The sequence below is a fragment of the Clupea harengus genome, chromosome 11 (genome assembly GCF_900700415.2).
Source record: "Clupea harengus chromosome 11, Ch_v2.0.2, whole genome shotgun sequence".
NCBI lineage: Eukaryota > Metazoa > Chordata > Actinopteri > Clupeiformes > Clupeidae > Clupea > Clupea harengus.
In genome coordinates this window covers 15,332,050-15,345,996 of record NC_045162.1, presented here as the reverse complement: position 1 = coordinate 15,345,996, position 13,947 = coordinate 15,332,050, and the positions used below count along the sequence as shown (strand labels likewise).

Below are 13,947 nucleotides of genomic sequence, written 5' to 3'. Positions count from 1 at the left end.
CCATTTTGCAATTTAATAGGGGGACATGTTATGATATTGATAATGTAATGACATGATAAATGAATTATCAACAAGTATCATGTATTCAAAACAAATAATGCAAACACTTCCTGAAAACAAACAAGTCTGTCTAAATATTACACTAGTCGATGGGCAACATTTATCATTCTCTCTCCTGGGCACCCCCTGGGCTGGACATTGGACAAGTCCTCTGGTTGTCCCCCCAAAATGCTACTTAACTGACTGACCAAGCTAAATATGCAAGCTACTTGCATGTGGCCTTGTGTCACTAGGAATACTGATAGGATACCTTGTGTAGATTCGGCTCTCCTCATGGACTTCCATCTCTGAGCTCTTGAACTCGTTCAGCTCTTTCCGGATGGCAGCCTGTAAAAGATGGGGAGGTTTTGAGCCACAGTTGAATCGTGTGCCCATCCATTAACAGTGGCAACAGTTACACCCTTGATTTGTTGATGAGAATTACACTGGGAAAGAAATATGCCAGTAACTTCCACAGCAAGGATTTAAGGATTTAATAGCCGTCGGCATACTGAGGGCGAGGGATTTGTTCTCTGCTAAGGCCAAGGGTTCCCTCAGCCCAGTGCACTGGATGCACAGGCTATGGGCCTGATTTACGGCTTGCTTTTGATTCATGTTGATATTTTGTCTTGTTTTATTGTTTTATTCATAACTCTTTGCAGCAAGCCAGAAATATTGCTAAGGACAGGGTTACAAACAACAGCTGGAGGGAGAGGGGAGATAGAGAGAGATAGAGAGAGAGAAAGAAAGAAAGAAAGAAAGAAAGAAAGAAAGAGAGAGGGAGAGGGAGGGAGCGAGCAAGGGAGAGAGAGCCTGAGTTTTGCTCTCTCACACACACACACACACACACACACACACACACTTACACATGTCCTTGTCACCTTAGATTTTCTGTGCTAAACAGTGAACCAAAGCAAACTGGGTAAATTGCAGTAGGGACAAGAGTGAAGTAAATAAGAGCAGGTTTGCTTTGACAGATGGGAAACAAACCAGCGAGGGGAACGTCAGGGCGAATATCACAGCTGACCTGACCTGACCCCACCCGACACACAGAGTCAAACGGGAGTGATATAACCTCATCACCCTCCCTCCACACTCCCTGTGCCCTTAACGCTTAACTTAACTGCACTTTATGGCGTTTGTTGTGTCAGATGGGAATTCAACTTTTGGAATGACCTTTGAGACACATGTTCAGTGGCTTTGCCTTGATATACTGGATTGTAATCTACCTCATTTGTAAAGGACTTTGGATAAAAACATTGTAAGCTCTGGCATGAATGTGAATGTAAATTAGCATTTCGCCCACACACTGGCCAGCTCGGTCACATATGGCCTACATACAGTAATCCATAAGTCATCCGTCTGAGTTCTAATATTGGTGCTAATCTCCACCTTGTCTGCAGGGGTGAGCTTGGTCCAGGGCTTGTCTGCGCGCCGGTCGTACTCATGTGCGCTGGTCACTTCCACGTACTCATGGAATCGAAGGATCCTCCTGGCCTGGAGTTCAGTAACGGTGGGCCTCTGGCTCAGCTGAAGAAGAGCAATGTAAACGTTAACGCAAACATGCATAATTCAACACAAGGCTTCATCCCCCAGATGAGCGCTCTGCTAGGCTGGACTGGCACGATAAGGCAAACAATTAAACAGCAAGCAATCATGGCCGGTGTTTGTATCTGCCGGTATGCTCCATAATCCTAATGAACATGCTGCCACGGAGAAGCAAACGCTTTCATTATTCCCCAGAGCAGATGTTCACTATTTAATGCCTGCCTTGCTTTAACTCAACCCACGAAAAATACTGTGAATTGCAAACATGCCCACTTTAGAGAACTCACAGAAAGTCACGCAAACTTTCAATTGGTTCTTCATATGTACTGAGCTGATATTAATCACCCTTTTACTATGCCTTTTTAGTGATGCTTCCACACCTTAAATTAAAAAGACCCCTGGTCAGGTCATGTCTCCAGGTGGGCTTACCTTCCTGGTGAGCCTGCGTTTGATCTCGCGCACTTCCGCCTGTCTGTCTGCGTGGTTCTTGGCTGGAGATGAAAGACACACACACCTCTGGTCAGCTAACATGAACCCACAGGACGTGGCACCCAGTGCAAGCACAGCAGTCAACTGAGCAGAATATGGGGTATCACGCTGTGAGAGATGAGCAAGCAACAACAGAGCCCGCTTTGGCAAGGGAGGGACGGCTAAAGCGTTCTATTCACGCACGGATCATTTATGCCCATCACTGCTGCAGATCTTTATTAGATCTCAAACTTCAGTGGCCTGCACTGGATCATTTCCCGAGTTCTGAGCCTCGGTGGCACAGACGCACTGCTGGCAGCGGTAAGCCCATCGTGCTGGAGGGACTTAGGTCCTAATCCATCAGGTTGTGCAAGGCACCTCTGTGTGCTGGAGGAATATGGCCTCTTTTAACACCACCTAAACAACAACAAGCTGGGCTCATAAGAGGCATGCCATACCATGGAGAACTGGCTCCTCATTAGCAGAAGAGAGAGGAGCTCACTTAAGCCTGAGGTTAGTGGAAGTTCATGCAATATGCAGGAAGTGAGAGAGGGAGAAAAGGGAAGGGGAGAGAGGGAGGGCGGGAGAGAAAGAGGGAGGGAGGGAGCGGAAGAGGGAATGGACTCCATGAGTGATTGAATTATTGATTGGGCGAAAAGAAAAGACAAACACTGCAGTGAGCAGTGGTCCATCATAGCAGAGGCTGAGTGAAGGAGCATAGGCACAACTGTTAGAGACAGGAGGAATGTGTGTATGTATGTGTGTGTGTGTGTGTGAGAAAGCGATACAGAGAGACTGAGTGTGCGTGTGTGTGTGTGTGTGTGTGTGTGTTGAGATGGCATGTTTAGGTGTGCGTGAGGATACAGTACATCCAGAAAATATTTAGGCCTCCCTCACATCTGGTTGTGCTTAAAAAAAAAACTAAAAAAAAACTATACATTTAAGCTATGCAATTTCATTGAAAATGATAGTAAATGAAACTATACATTCATACTACTATAGGTTATACTAGCATCGCTACCCTACACTCACTTCCCGATTACAACATAGGTCTTCCAGCTAGACAGATAACAAACGTGTAAAAGCACAGTAGCCTACATCTAAAGTACATTTTTTGATTAGACATTTGATTTCACGATGATCAAATTGATGAAACCGAATCTAGAAGAAATACAATGGAAAACACGGAATCTAGCAAAAATGAATACGAAATTTGGCAAAAATATAAAATAGATTTCATAGGGTCCTAGTTCATGTAGCAGAAGTCTTCTAAGCAGAGAGGGGAGGGTAAATATATCAAACAGATACTGCCTATGCAGGAGGGGAGGGGAGGGAGGGAGAGAGGGAGAGAGAGAGAGAGAGAGAGAGACTCACGTTGAAGGATGTTTCTCTGCTCCAGCTCCTCTGCAGAAGGCCGCTGGCTCAGGCGTCTGCAAACACATCATTAGTGTTCATCATCATTATTATTTCACACTCTATGTGTGTGTGTGTGTGTGTGTTGTGTGTGTCTGTGTTGTGTGTGTGTGTGTGTGAGAGAAAGAGTCAGCTATTTTTCTGCACTTCTGAAATGCAGTGGTGTATGAGATTTGCATGTGTGACAGAGCATGTGCATGCTTGACTATGCATGTAAACGTTGGCTATGTTCACACTACGAAAGGGCCCAACATCCGATTGTTTTGTTCCCTGGCAGAGTGAACTGCACCAATCACATGGGATCGAAATCTTTTCTATTCTGTTTTGGGCCACTTCCACGTGCAGTGCCACCTCAGTCGGAACAGTTATATATGGGAATCTGTGCGACTTGTCACTCTAGCTCGACATTCATCACAATTATGTGCTGGCAGGAGTCACTCTGTGAAAATAAACAGGGGAGGAAGCACACACACTCGCACACACACACACCCCCCTCTGTACAGTAGGAGCCATTGCTCCAAAACAAGCCATAATTAAAAATGGGGCTTTCTTTGTCATCAGATTGGAGCAATACATCTGAATTGAGCACTAAAGCCATGTGTATGCATTTCATACCAAATCACCAATGTACTGAACACACACACACACACACACACACACACACTACATGCATCTGAATTTGTGATTCATGTGTGGAGAAAAAAATGCAACTCTCTGATTGTATGTTTGTGAGTGGGTGTGTGTCTCACCATGTGTGCATGTGTGTGGGCATGTGTGTGTATTCATGCATGACTGTGTGCAATTTTGTCAGTATTTCAAACGTGTGTGTAGGTTTACCCCAATCACCACGTGTGTATTTACTATTTACCATGTGTGTGTGTGTGTGTGTGTGTGTGTGTGTGTGTGTGTATGTGTGTGTGCGTCCATGTGTGTGTGACCGAGAGTGCTACCTCGTCAGCGCGGTACCGATCTGTGCGCGGAGGGACTCCCACTGTTCCTTGCTCTGCCATGAGAGGCCGGTGTGCTCGGCGCGGGCTGGCCAGTCTGGTCCTTGCTGCCTGTCCCTCACGGTTCTCTCCCTCTCTCTCTCTCTCTCCCGCTCCCTCTCCCTCTCCGCGTGCTGCCACTCCGTGGCCGATGTCCGGCTGCTCAGTTTCAGCGCCAGAGTGTCCTTCCGCTTCACCCGGCTCGCCAGCGCACCTACACACACACACACACACACACACACACACACACACACACACACACACACACACACACACACACACACACACACACACACACACACACGCACACGCACACACACACGCACACACACAGACATGAAAGCATATACAATTGGTCAAGCATGGAATTGACAGATGTTATAGCATTTTTATTTCCAAAAATTAAAAAATATTGTTGACAATTATATTCAATTTGAATGGCCTATGCTAAAACGTGTGCTGTCTGGTGCATGGACATGTATTGTGATCCCTCCATCCTCATACAGATCAGCCACAGGGCTTGTTTATTTAACATGCCATTAGCCTTTTGGATACTGTCCAGACTCGACAACTGGCTAACTAGCCCACTTCCACTCCCCTGCATATCCGACTTCTCAGAAATCAATGGGAGTCAATAGGAGTGTGCAGTCTAGACAGTGGATCACTTTATATATACCCAGGCGGTATTGGCATTTTTGTGGGAGCGCTCTCAAACTAAAACAGCTAGACTCTTTTAAGATATATACATACTGGGAGGGTCCTCATCCTCCTCATCCTCGTCCGAGTCTTCATCCTTGTAGAGAACAGGCCCATCTGAGTCGCTTTCCTCCGCCGTTCGGTGTAATCTCTCGTCTTCGTCATCCTCGTCTTCCTCCTCGCTGCTGTCCCCCCCCTCTGGGATGACGCTTACGCTCGGCTCCCCCACCATGCAGCGCCGGCTCCGAGGCTCCAGCTCTGGCTGGGGGGGCGGCAGGTGCTCTGGCGGGGGCTGATCTTCATCTCCCTCATCATCCTCCTCCTCTTCTTCGCTGTCCGAGTAGTCATCTTCAGCCCTGTGTGTGAGAGAGAGAGGGTGGAGGTGAACAACTCAACAAGTCAACAGTCTGACAGAATCTGCTGAAGAGTTCCCTTCTCCGTATGAGTAACCTCAGTGGAATCTGTTAATAACCTAAATGTTTTTAAATGGTAGATATTCTTTATTGTTTATTATCTATTTATTTATTGTTTTATTGTAGTTTTCAAATCTGGAATAGTTAAGAATAGTTTTGACATTTGGTCCATTTTGCGATTATTCCTTTGGACTTGCCCACTTCACTCACAGCTTGAGGGGCTGGATGGTGACTTGCAGCGGCCTCCCGCGGGCGTCGGAGGCGTACTCGGCCGGCGTCTCGAAGAGCAGCGAGTGGGCGGAGCGCTGTGAGCTGTCTGGGTGTGGCGCGGTCGGCCCGGGCGAGTTGAGCGCCCGCTGGATCATGATGTGCAGGGGCACGGGGGCCTGCCGCGGGGGCTGCTCCTCTTCCTCCTCCTCGGGGCTAGAGGCGTCAAAATGGGGCGGTGGGATGGGCTGGGGGATGGGGTGAGGGTAGGAGTGCTGGTGTTGCAGCAGGTGTGAGTGCGTGTGGGGCAGACGTGGAGGCGAAGGGGGGATGTGGGAGGGCAGGGGCGGGGAGGGAGGGGGTGGAGGTAGCTGGAACCCGACGGGAAAGCCGGAGAGGTCCTCCGGGGTGAGGGCGGATGAGGCCGCGCTACTCTGGTTGCTCATGGAGGAGGCGGAGGGAGAGGGGTCTTCGGTGTTGCGCTTGGTGACGGGTGTGGTTCTCTTAGGGGGCATGGGCGGGGAGGGCTTGGCAGGAACCAGGCTGTGGCCTCCGGTGATCTGGTGGATCTCAGCTGTGGGAGGAGGACAGGGAAATTAACACCACAACTTAGCGTACTGCTGTCCTATGTGTTTTCAAAATAACTAGTTTACAGAGATTTAAGCTGACTGTGGAATAAATCAGTCTCTCCTGGGGTTTGTTGTGATTGTTGTGGCCAAAAGTGTAGTGTGCAAACCAGTGACAATTTGCTTCCACCCTCCTTGAAATTCCAGTTGTCGCACAGCCACATGGGACAAACAGATCATATGCACACATATCATATACACACATAAACACACAGCAGATCCAAGTGTAAAGAAAGGCCCCTTGGCCTCAAAGACACAAAGCTCCTGACCAGAGGATGGTCACATGGCCAAAAGCCAAACAAAGCAACACTGAGTCACACAGAAGAAGACCAGAAGCTGACACAATGCAGAGTCATAGCAGGACTTCATGCTGCAGTCATTCACATAACCAGTCGCCATGTTTTCATCTTTGGTGAACAACCAGAGCAAAGACATGCAGCGCCTTTTCTTTTTCTTTTGGTCAAAGTTGTGTGACACACAAAATAACACAAAAAAGCTGCTCTGAAGCACACAGAGCTAAGCGCTGAATGGTGGGGTTAAACATCTGTTGACTTCTGGCATCATGCAATGAACTGGATTGGGCTTGTCTGTTCTCAGCGGCTGCCACCACTTAGTTTAATTCTCCTCTCAGGAGCAGATGTTGGGGCGGATTAGCTTTTCTTATGCGATGCAGCTGGCGCTCAACTGCTTCAGATGAACGGTTCAGTGAGACCTCTGTGCCCCGGTGGACAGCAGCAGAATGGAGAGGACGCACACAGGACACACTTCACACCTGCAGCACACACACTCATTTAGCCTCCCAACTCACCACACACACACAATGCAGTAAACCATACACACACGCAAGCAAGCATGTGCACACACTTTCAAGCAAGCGCACACACTCAAGCAAGCCCCCCCCCCCCTCTGCGCACACACACACACACACACACTTAAGCACCCCCCCCCCTGCACACACAGACTCAAGCACCCCCCCCACACACACAAAAAGCACACAGAGACGCGGGTGAAGGACAGTCCACAGCTGGATACATGCAGTTCATTTGCGATACTAGCAAACAAGAGGTCAAAAGGTCGCAATCATTCGCTGCAGCATTGTTAAGTTCTGCATCGAGGCAGAGCGACGACACGTGGATGATGCCGATGGAGGTGACGCAGACGCAGACGAGGAGGAGGAGGATGGTGAAGAGGAAGACTACGAGGGCATCTGACAGAGAGGACGTGAGAGTGGTCAGCTCACAGAGGTGTACCTGCGCGGATGCCTCCTGGACGCTTGCACAGGTAGACGGGCAGGGACAGGTAGACGTCGTATTCACCCTCCCGCTTCCAACAGGACCAGTAGAGGGGCAGCTGGGGGTTATCGCCCCCGTGGAGATTGGCAGCTGGTGGGGCAGGAGGGAGGGGTAAGAGAGCACTGGGTAGCATGTACTCCACCTACATGGATTACAACGCTGTCGTCTAACCCCAGCACCAATTAGTGCTCCAGGACTGCAGCCTTAACCACTTCTTCATTTGCCATGGAAATCCATAAAAAAAAGTGACCTTTTCAAACCATTCAGTATTTGCACAACTCCTCTATGCATGATTTAGACTCCTTACAAACCCGAATCCCCACATCTCTTGGCACTGGCTCACAGATAACCCACCACATGCAGTTTGGCAAAGCGTTTCTTATATTATTCAGCAGGATTACACTTTAATTCACTCATTCATTACACTCTAGCCCATGAAATATGCATAGCGTGTTCAGTCCTGACCGCCCTGCACAGGCACACAGGGCTGAGGCACTCGGGAGGAAAGTAACACGCGTCTAACGATCACCTCTACACCTCCTCTGCCGCTCTTCAACACGAGTGGATCAATCCAAGACAGCCATGACCGAGAGGGCCCCGGGCTCCCTCCCGAGAACCCCCCAGGCTGGCGCTGTTCATCGATCAAGGCCCGAGCCAGCCAAGCAGGACAGCCTGCCCATCTGGAAAAACTCTGGGTTTGGGCAGGTGGGTGAATCTCTCATGCAGGGCTAATCTTAAACATCTGATGCTAAAGAGCAGGGGCTCTGGGAGACCTTGGCGGGGAGCACCAGAGGAATGTGCAGCAGCTTGCACGTACACATTGCCTCAGAAAGGTTAAGGGGAAGACTACATACTTTGCATTGCTTGCTCCTGATTCTCTCCTCCCTTCCGTCTTTTTTTTTTTCTATCTCGATCTCTCTACCCAGCCTCCCCCAAGCAGATGGGTCCCCACTTTGAGCTGAGGTTCTGGTTGAGGTTTTTCCTTGCCACTGTCACCTTAGTGTTTGCTCTAGGGGGTTCAGGCTCTGGGCTCTGTAAAGCACCTAGAGACAATTTCAATTGCCAGATGTCCTTGAAGAGTCTACATATAAAATGTTTAAATTCAAAGCAGTGCAGTGTAAGTGGGTCATAAAATGCAAACAGATATGCGTAGCCGTCCTTGGAAGGACTGTAAAAAATCAATCACTCCTTGAACATAACGCCATGCCATTTTGCCTTGATGGATACCACAGGATTCGCGATCAATATAATCCACAGAGAAATAAATGAAGGCAACTAGCAGTACCTTAAACAGCATAAGTGGATGTGTTTTTACTTCCAAAATCTGAAACTCACTAATTCTCAGTCTTGCTCAGTAACCCAGCCTGCACAGGGGCTGAGTGCTTAAACAGAGGTAGGACCGGTTTGTGATTTCTCTCCGCTGTTTGGCGCTTCGGGCCCATAAACATGTTCTGTACGAGCACCTCTCTCTTTACACATCCAAATACAGGGGGCAGCAGCTCAACATCAGAGAGAGTTGGAACACAGTAAAGTCAGTCAAATGTGTGGTTGAGCATCTCATCCCAAAGCTCAAACCCATCGGGGTCCTATTTGAGGCCACACTCAATCCTCTGCCCTTTTTACAAAGAAGAAAAAAAATAAAACAATGGATTGTATTATGCAAGCGGCTTGGGGTGGCAAAGCAGTGGAATTAGATTTGGATAATGTTCTGTGGCACAAAAAAAAAACATTCAAATCTATTCTAATCTTGTGGCCACCGTTCCACTGGCCTGCTTCTCTGTGTCCAAAGCTGAGGAGAGCAGCTGACTGAAAAACATCTGAGGAGCAAACTACACATTCTTCTCCCCCTACCCCCACATTCACCCCCACGCGAATGCTAATGCTAATGTTACCCAACCAGATTAAACCAGATGGACTGACCACTGCAGCCACGTCTGACCAGAAGAGGCTCTGCCTGTGTCGAGCAGCTCAGGGTCTTTCTGCAACAACATGTTGTTTTTACTGCTGTGTGTGTGTGTTTCTGCTGTTTTAATCAGGACACGATTATGCCCTGAGGATGATGACTTGTCTTATATCTGGGATGGTGGAAGGGGGAACAAAAACAAGATCAAAGTCAAATACAGGGATGTGGGATAAGAATAATGATCCCCCACGGAGGGAAAACATACTGAAACAAAAACAAAGACGATATTGAACATGACAACGGCAGCACAGTTTCTGATCCCCTAACTGATAGGGTCCATGTCAAAACCTTCCTGGGGAACATAACAGAGATGGTTAAAGAACAAGGACAACTCTAATGGATTAACAAGAAGAGGAGCATCGGCACAAACAACCTGGTTTAGAAGGATGGACTATCGTCTGGGAATAAAGTGTGTCCGCACACATAACCAGCACATCAAGGTGGTGTTTGTTTATTACTGTGAGCTACAGAGTCGACTTGCATGAATGGTGACTTAAGTCAGAATGAAGCCTACAAACTTATTCTGTGCATCTTGGCCAAGAGGAAGACCCCAGCCGTCAAATATCATAACAGATATACAGCATTGCTCTTTAATATGAACACAGAGGCCACTAAATGTGACGTCCATTTTTAAAAAGCTGAAGCAAGCAGCAATAAGCTCACTCACCAAGCATGCCAGTGTTGACGCTGCGGTTGACAGGTTTGGGGGGTGGGAGCGGGGGCTGCTTAGGCTGCTGGGTGGCACCACCGGCTGGGGCGGCAGAGGACGAGGGTGGCGGCAGTGTGCTCGAGGCCTGTGTGTTGGCACCGGCGGACGACACTGCCCTGAGAGGCTTGCTAATGGCGGTGGACGAAGAGGAGGAAGAGGAGGAGGCCGAAGAGAAGGCGGCGGGAGGGTTGTGGACGGGGGTCCGGGGAGGGCCCTCGGCACCAGGCTCTGGGGTGGAGGTCATCAGCCACTTCGGAGGCATAACGGACTGTTTCGGGGGCAGGGGTTCTCGTAAGGTGTCCCGCATGGTATCGGAGTCGGGGACGAAGTGACTGTCAGACCCTGGAACACAACACAAACAAAAAAAGGATGCTTAGCTCATGGCCACAATACAGTTTGGGAAGGTGGTGCTCAGAGTAAACCCATCTCAAAGCAACCAAAATGAGTCATTGTCTGGGTAATACCACTCCCTAAACACTCTCTGGAGGCTGTGTCCCTTTGACCAGCTGATTCTAAACAGCTTTCTGCCAGACCTTCGGCCATCTGGGCCAGCTGTGTGGACATCACTGAGGGGTGGGGAATGGTGTCTACGTGCCAACACACATCTGTGTGTTCCTCTCTGTATCTGTCCATCAGGGGAGTAAAGCACAACAGGGCAGGGATTTGTCATCAAGCACTCCCCCCCCCCCCCCCCCCCGTACCCCCAACGGCCTTCTATTCTCTAACTCTGTCTCTTGCTTACTTCAAATTATCTGTTCTCGCTCTCCATGTTTCATCCTTTCTACATTTCTTTTTCACACTCTCCATGTGTTAGTTTACATTTTCCATTTCTCGTTCTCACACTCTATCCCTCGCTACTTCCTTCCTTTCCATTATCCTTTCCAAGATCATTCTTCAAACATGATGTTTTAGGTTCAGTTATTTATTAGCTTTATCACAGAAAGGTCACTGTATCCAGGAAGTAGGCCAGTGAGAGAGAGGAAGAGAAAGTGAGAGAGCAAGAGCAAAAGAGAGAGAGGAAGATGGAAAAAGTAGAGGGTGATGGAGACAAGACAATGGAGAAAGAGAGAAGAAATTTGTGACACCCCCTTTCAAACATGCTATTAGCGCCACTAGTTCACCTCTTTAAAAGGGCAGGACACAAATGTTTACATAGTAGGTGAAGAAATAAGGTGTTATTACTGCTTCCCTCCAGGGACCTGTGCTTCTCTAATGACAGCACTCAGAGTGGATGGGGAAGAGAGCTGAGCGAAATGACTGTGCTGTGTTAATTAGGGGGAGGGAGGGAGAGAGAGAGAAAGAGAGGGAGAGAGAGAAAGAGAGAGAGGGAAAGAGGGAGAGAGAAAGAGAGAGAGATAGGGGGGGGGGGGTAGAGAGAGATATCGGACTAGCATCCTACAGAAGCCCTACATTCAGAATTCCATTGAATGATCTTAAAAATTCTCAAGTAAACACCAATCAATGCACGTGGGGCAGAATTAGGCAGATTTCCTTTGGCAATCAACATACAACCTTTTCTCAGACAAGTGTTACTTTAAAACCAAACATTAGTAAGATCATCCAAAAATGTCTAAAAGACACGAATCAAAAATTGGGCCATAGAATCTGAATATGAACTAGAGGCACATCTCTTTGGTGTCACAGATACGAAACAGAGGCAGATTCTGACCAAGAACAGTCTCAGTGACCCCAGTCTAGCTGATGGAGATAATTTCCAAACACTGTTAATGACTTAAGAATACAATAATCAAGTGCCTTGTATTATTAATTACCTTATATGAATCATGCACTTAAGTAAGCAGGAACATGGCTTTTCTGTGTTTCTGCGTGTGTGTAACTTAGAATATTAGGTGCCACTTAGTCTGCATTTGTACAAGAGCATGTTTAGACCAGAAGTGATAAGAAGGTTCGAACTGTGCTTCTTCCGACCTTGCAAAACTTCCATCCTTGCTTCGGACATCAGAAATCCACCACGTGGTTATCCCTGCTGAACGCTAAACTTCTGTCTATATAAACCTTGTGCGATGTGTTTATCATTGCTTCACTTTCAGCCTTGTGCTGGGAGTGAGCCCGATTGCAATTGTTTGTCTAATAAATATACTTATATGCAGCTCCGGAGTCCTGAGGTAACTAGGGTGAATTTTCACCTAACATCTAGCCATAGGAAAAAAAAGCAGACAAAGAGAATCGTGGTTGCCAAGAGAACAAAGTATAAGTGCTCACTGTATGACAGGTGAGGTTGAGACTGAGGTGCACTCTCTCCTTCACTGGGATAAATATAAAAATGTTCGTAACACCTATTTCGACAGGTTTGCTCTCCGGCTTCCAGGGTTCTGTAAGTGAGGGGAACTAGAGGTACTGCCCGTCTTACGTGGACCGGTTTGTCAATCTCAGATGCATATCCTGTATATCGGCCATATCTTTGAATTCTGTATGTAAAACTTGAGTTTAAATATTCTGCTTTGACAATGCAAAACAATTGTCATGCCAATAAAGCTCACTTGAATTGAATTGAATCGAGAGCAGAAAGAGGAGAGGGACATAGACAGAGAGAGTGATTGAGTGAGAGAGAGAGAGAGAGAGAGAGAGAGAGAGAGAGAGAGGGAGGTAGAGAGAGATTTCGCCAATCCTAAATTGCTAAAGATTTAGCTTTTCCAAACTTTGTTCAATATGTATACAAACAATTTAGCCACAAACCTAGAAGAGTCATCATCGCCTGGACTAAAACCTCATGGGGAGGGAAGTGAAATGTCCTCTACATGTATACATCTTATATATTGTGTTTTATTGTTCTTATGTGTAGTACTTTTCTTATGTGTAGTACTTATTGTGTTTTTATGTTTTGTTATGTGTAGTACTTATTGTGCTTGTATGTTTTATGTTTACTGTATGCACCTATACACCAGAGCAAATTCCAGGTAGGTGTAAACCTACTTGGCAATAAATACAATTCTGATTCTGATTCTGATTCTGATTCTACATGCAGATGATCTACTGCTGCTGTCACCTACTGCAGAGGGACTACAGGAAAGCCTCTCTATTCTAGAGTACAGCACAACTTGGGTCCTTCCAATTAACATGGAAAATAAAATATAATGCTTCTCCAGACAACAATTGTAACTCAAACAATAAATACAAATTCACTATTGGTGGAAATACTCTTGAATCAGTTAAAAAATCAGTTTAGAATAAACAATTTCTTCATCTGGCCAATTTAAAACTTCAAGCAAAGACTTGCACAACACAACACGCAAAACATATATGGAAAACAATTTAGTGAGTCAAATAAAGCTTTGGCAGAAGACTTTTGATTCATTAATAAAACCTATATTGCTACACAGAAGAGAAGAAGAGAGGGGTACCAAATACAAGGACAATTTTTAATCCTGGACAAAAGCTAAACTGAAATCCTACTTTTGGAGTTCAATACAAACAGGAGTGAACAGAAATCCCCCTAATCTGGGTTGCAGGGCAGAGCTTGGGAGATCCCCTCTACTCACTGACATACAAAGGAGGAGCTAAATGTTGGTCCCACCTCCAGAGCAGTACACCAGAGCAGTATACCAAAGCAGTACACCAGAGCAGTA

General features: G+C 47.1%; 1 protein-coding gene across 6 annotated transcripts in view; it reads right to left on the bottom strand.

Moving 5' to 3' along the window:
* Positions 1-13,947, bottom strand: part of phactr4b (phosphatase and actin regulator 4b) — a 53,319-nt gene that overhangs the window by 2,637 nt on the left and 36,735 nt on the right. For 5 of the 6 annotated variants that reach the window (XM_031575665.2, XM_031575666.2, XM_031575667.2 and 2 more), the window contains 9 exons: positions 10,319-10,702; positions 7,647-7,778; positions 5,774-6,344; positions 5,205-5,506; positions 4,419-4,668; positions 3,430-3,485; positions 2,017-2,078; positions 1,432-1,569; positions 311-387 (listed from right to left, as the gene is read on the bottom strand). In XM_031575665.2, the coding sequence (XP_031431525.1) occupies positions 311-387; positions 1,432-1,569; positions 2,017-2,078; positions 3,430-3,485; positions 4,419-4,668; positions 5,205-5,506; positions 5,774-6,344; positions 7,647-7,778; positions 10,319-10,702 (1,972 nt within the window). The remainder of the gene's footprint in view (positions 1-310; positions 388-1,431; positions 1,570-2,016; positions 2,079-3,429; positions 3,486-4,418; positions 4,669-5,204; positions 5,507-5,773; positions 6,345-7,646; positions 7,779-10,318; positions 10,703-13,947) is intronic. The other variant, XM_031575668.2, reaches the window with a different exon arrangement.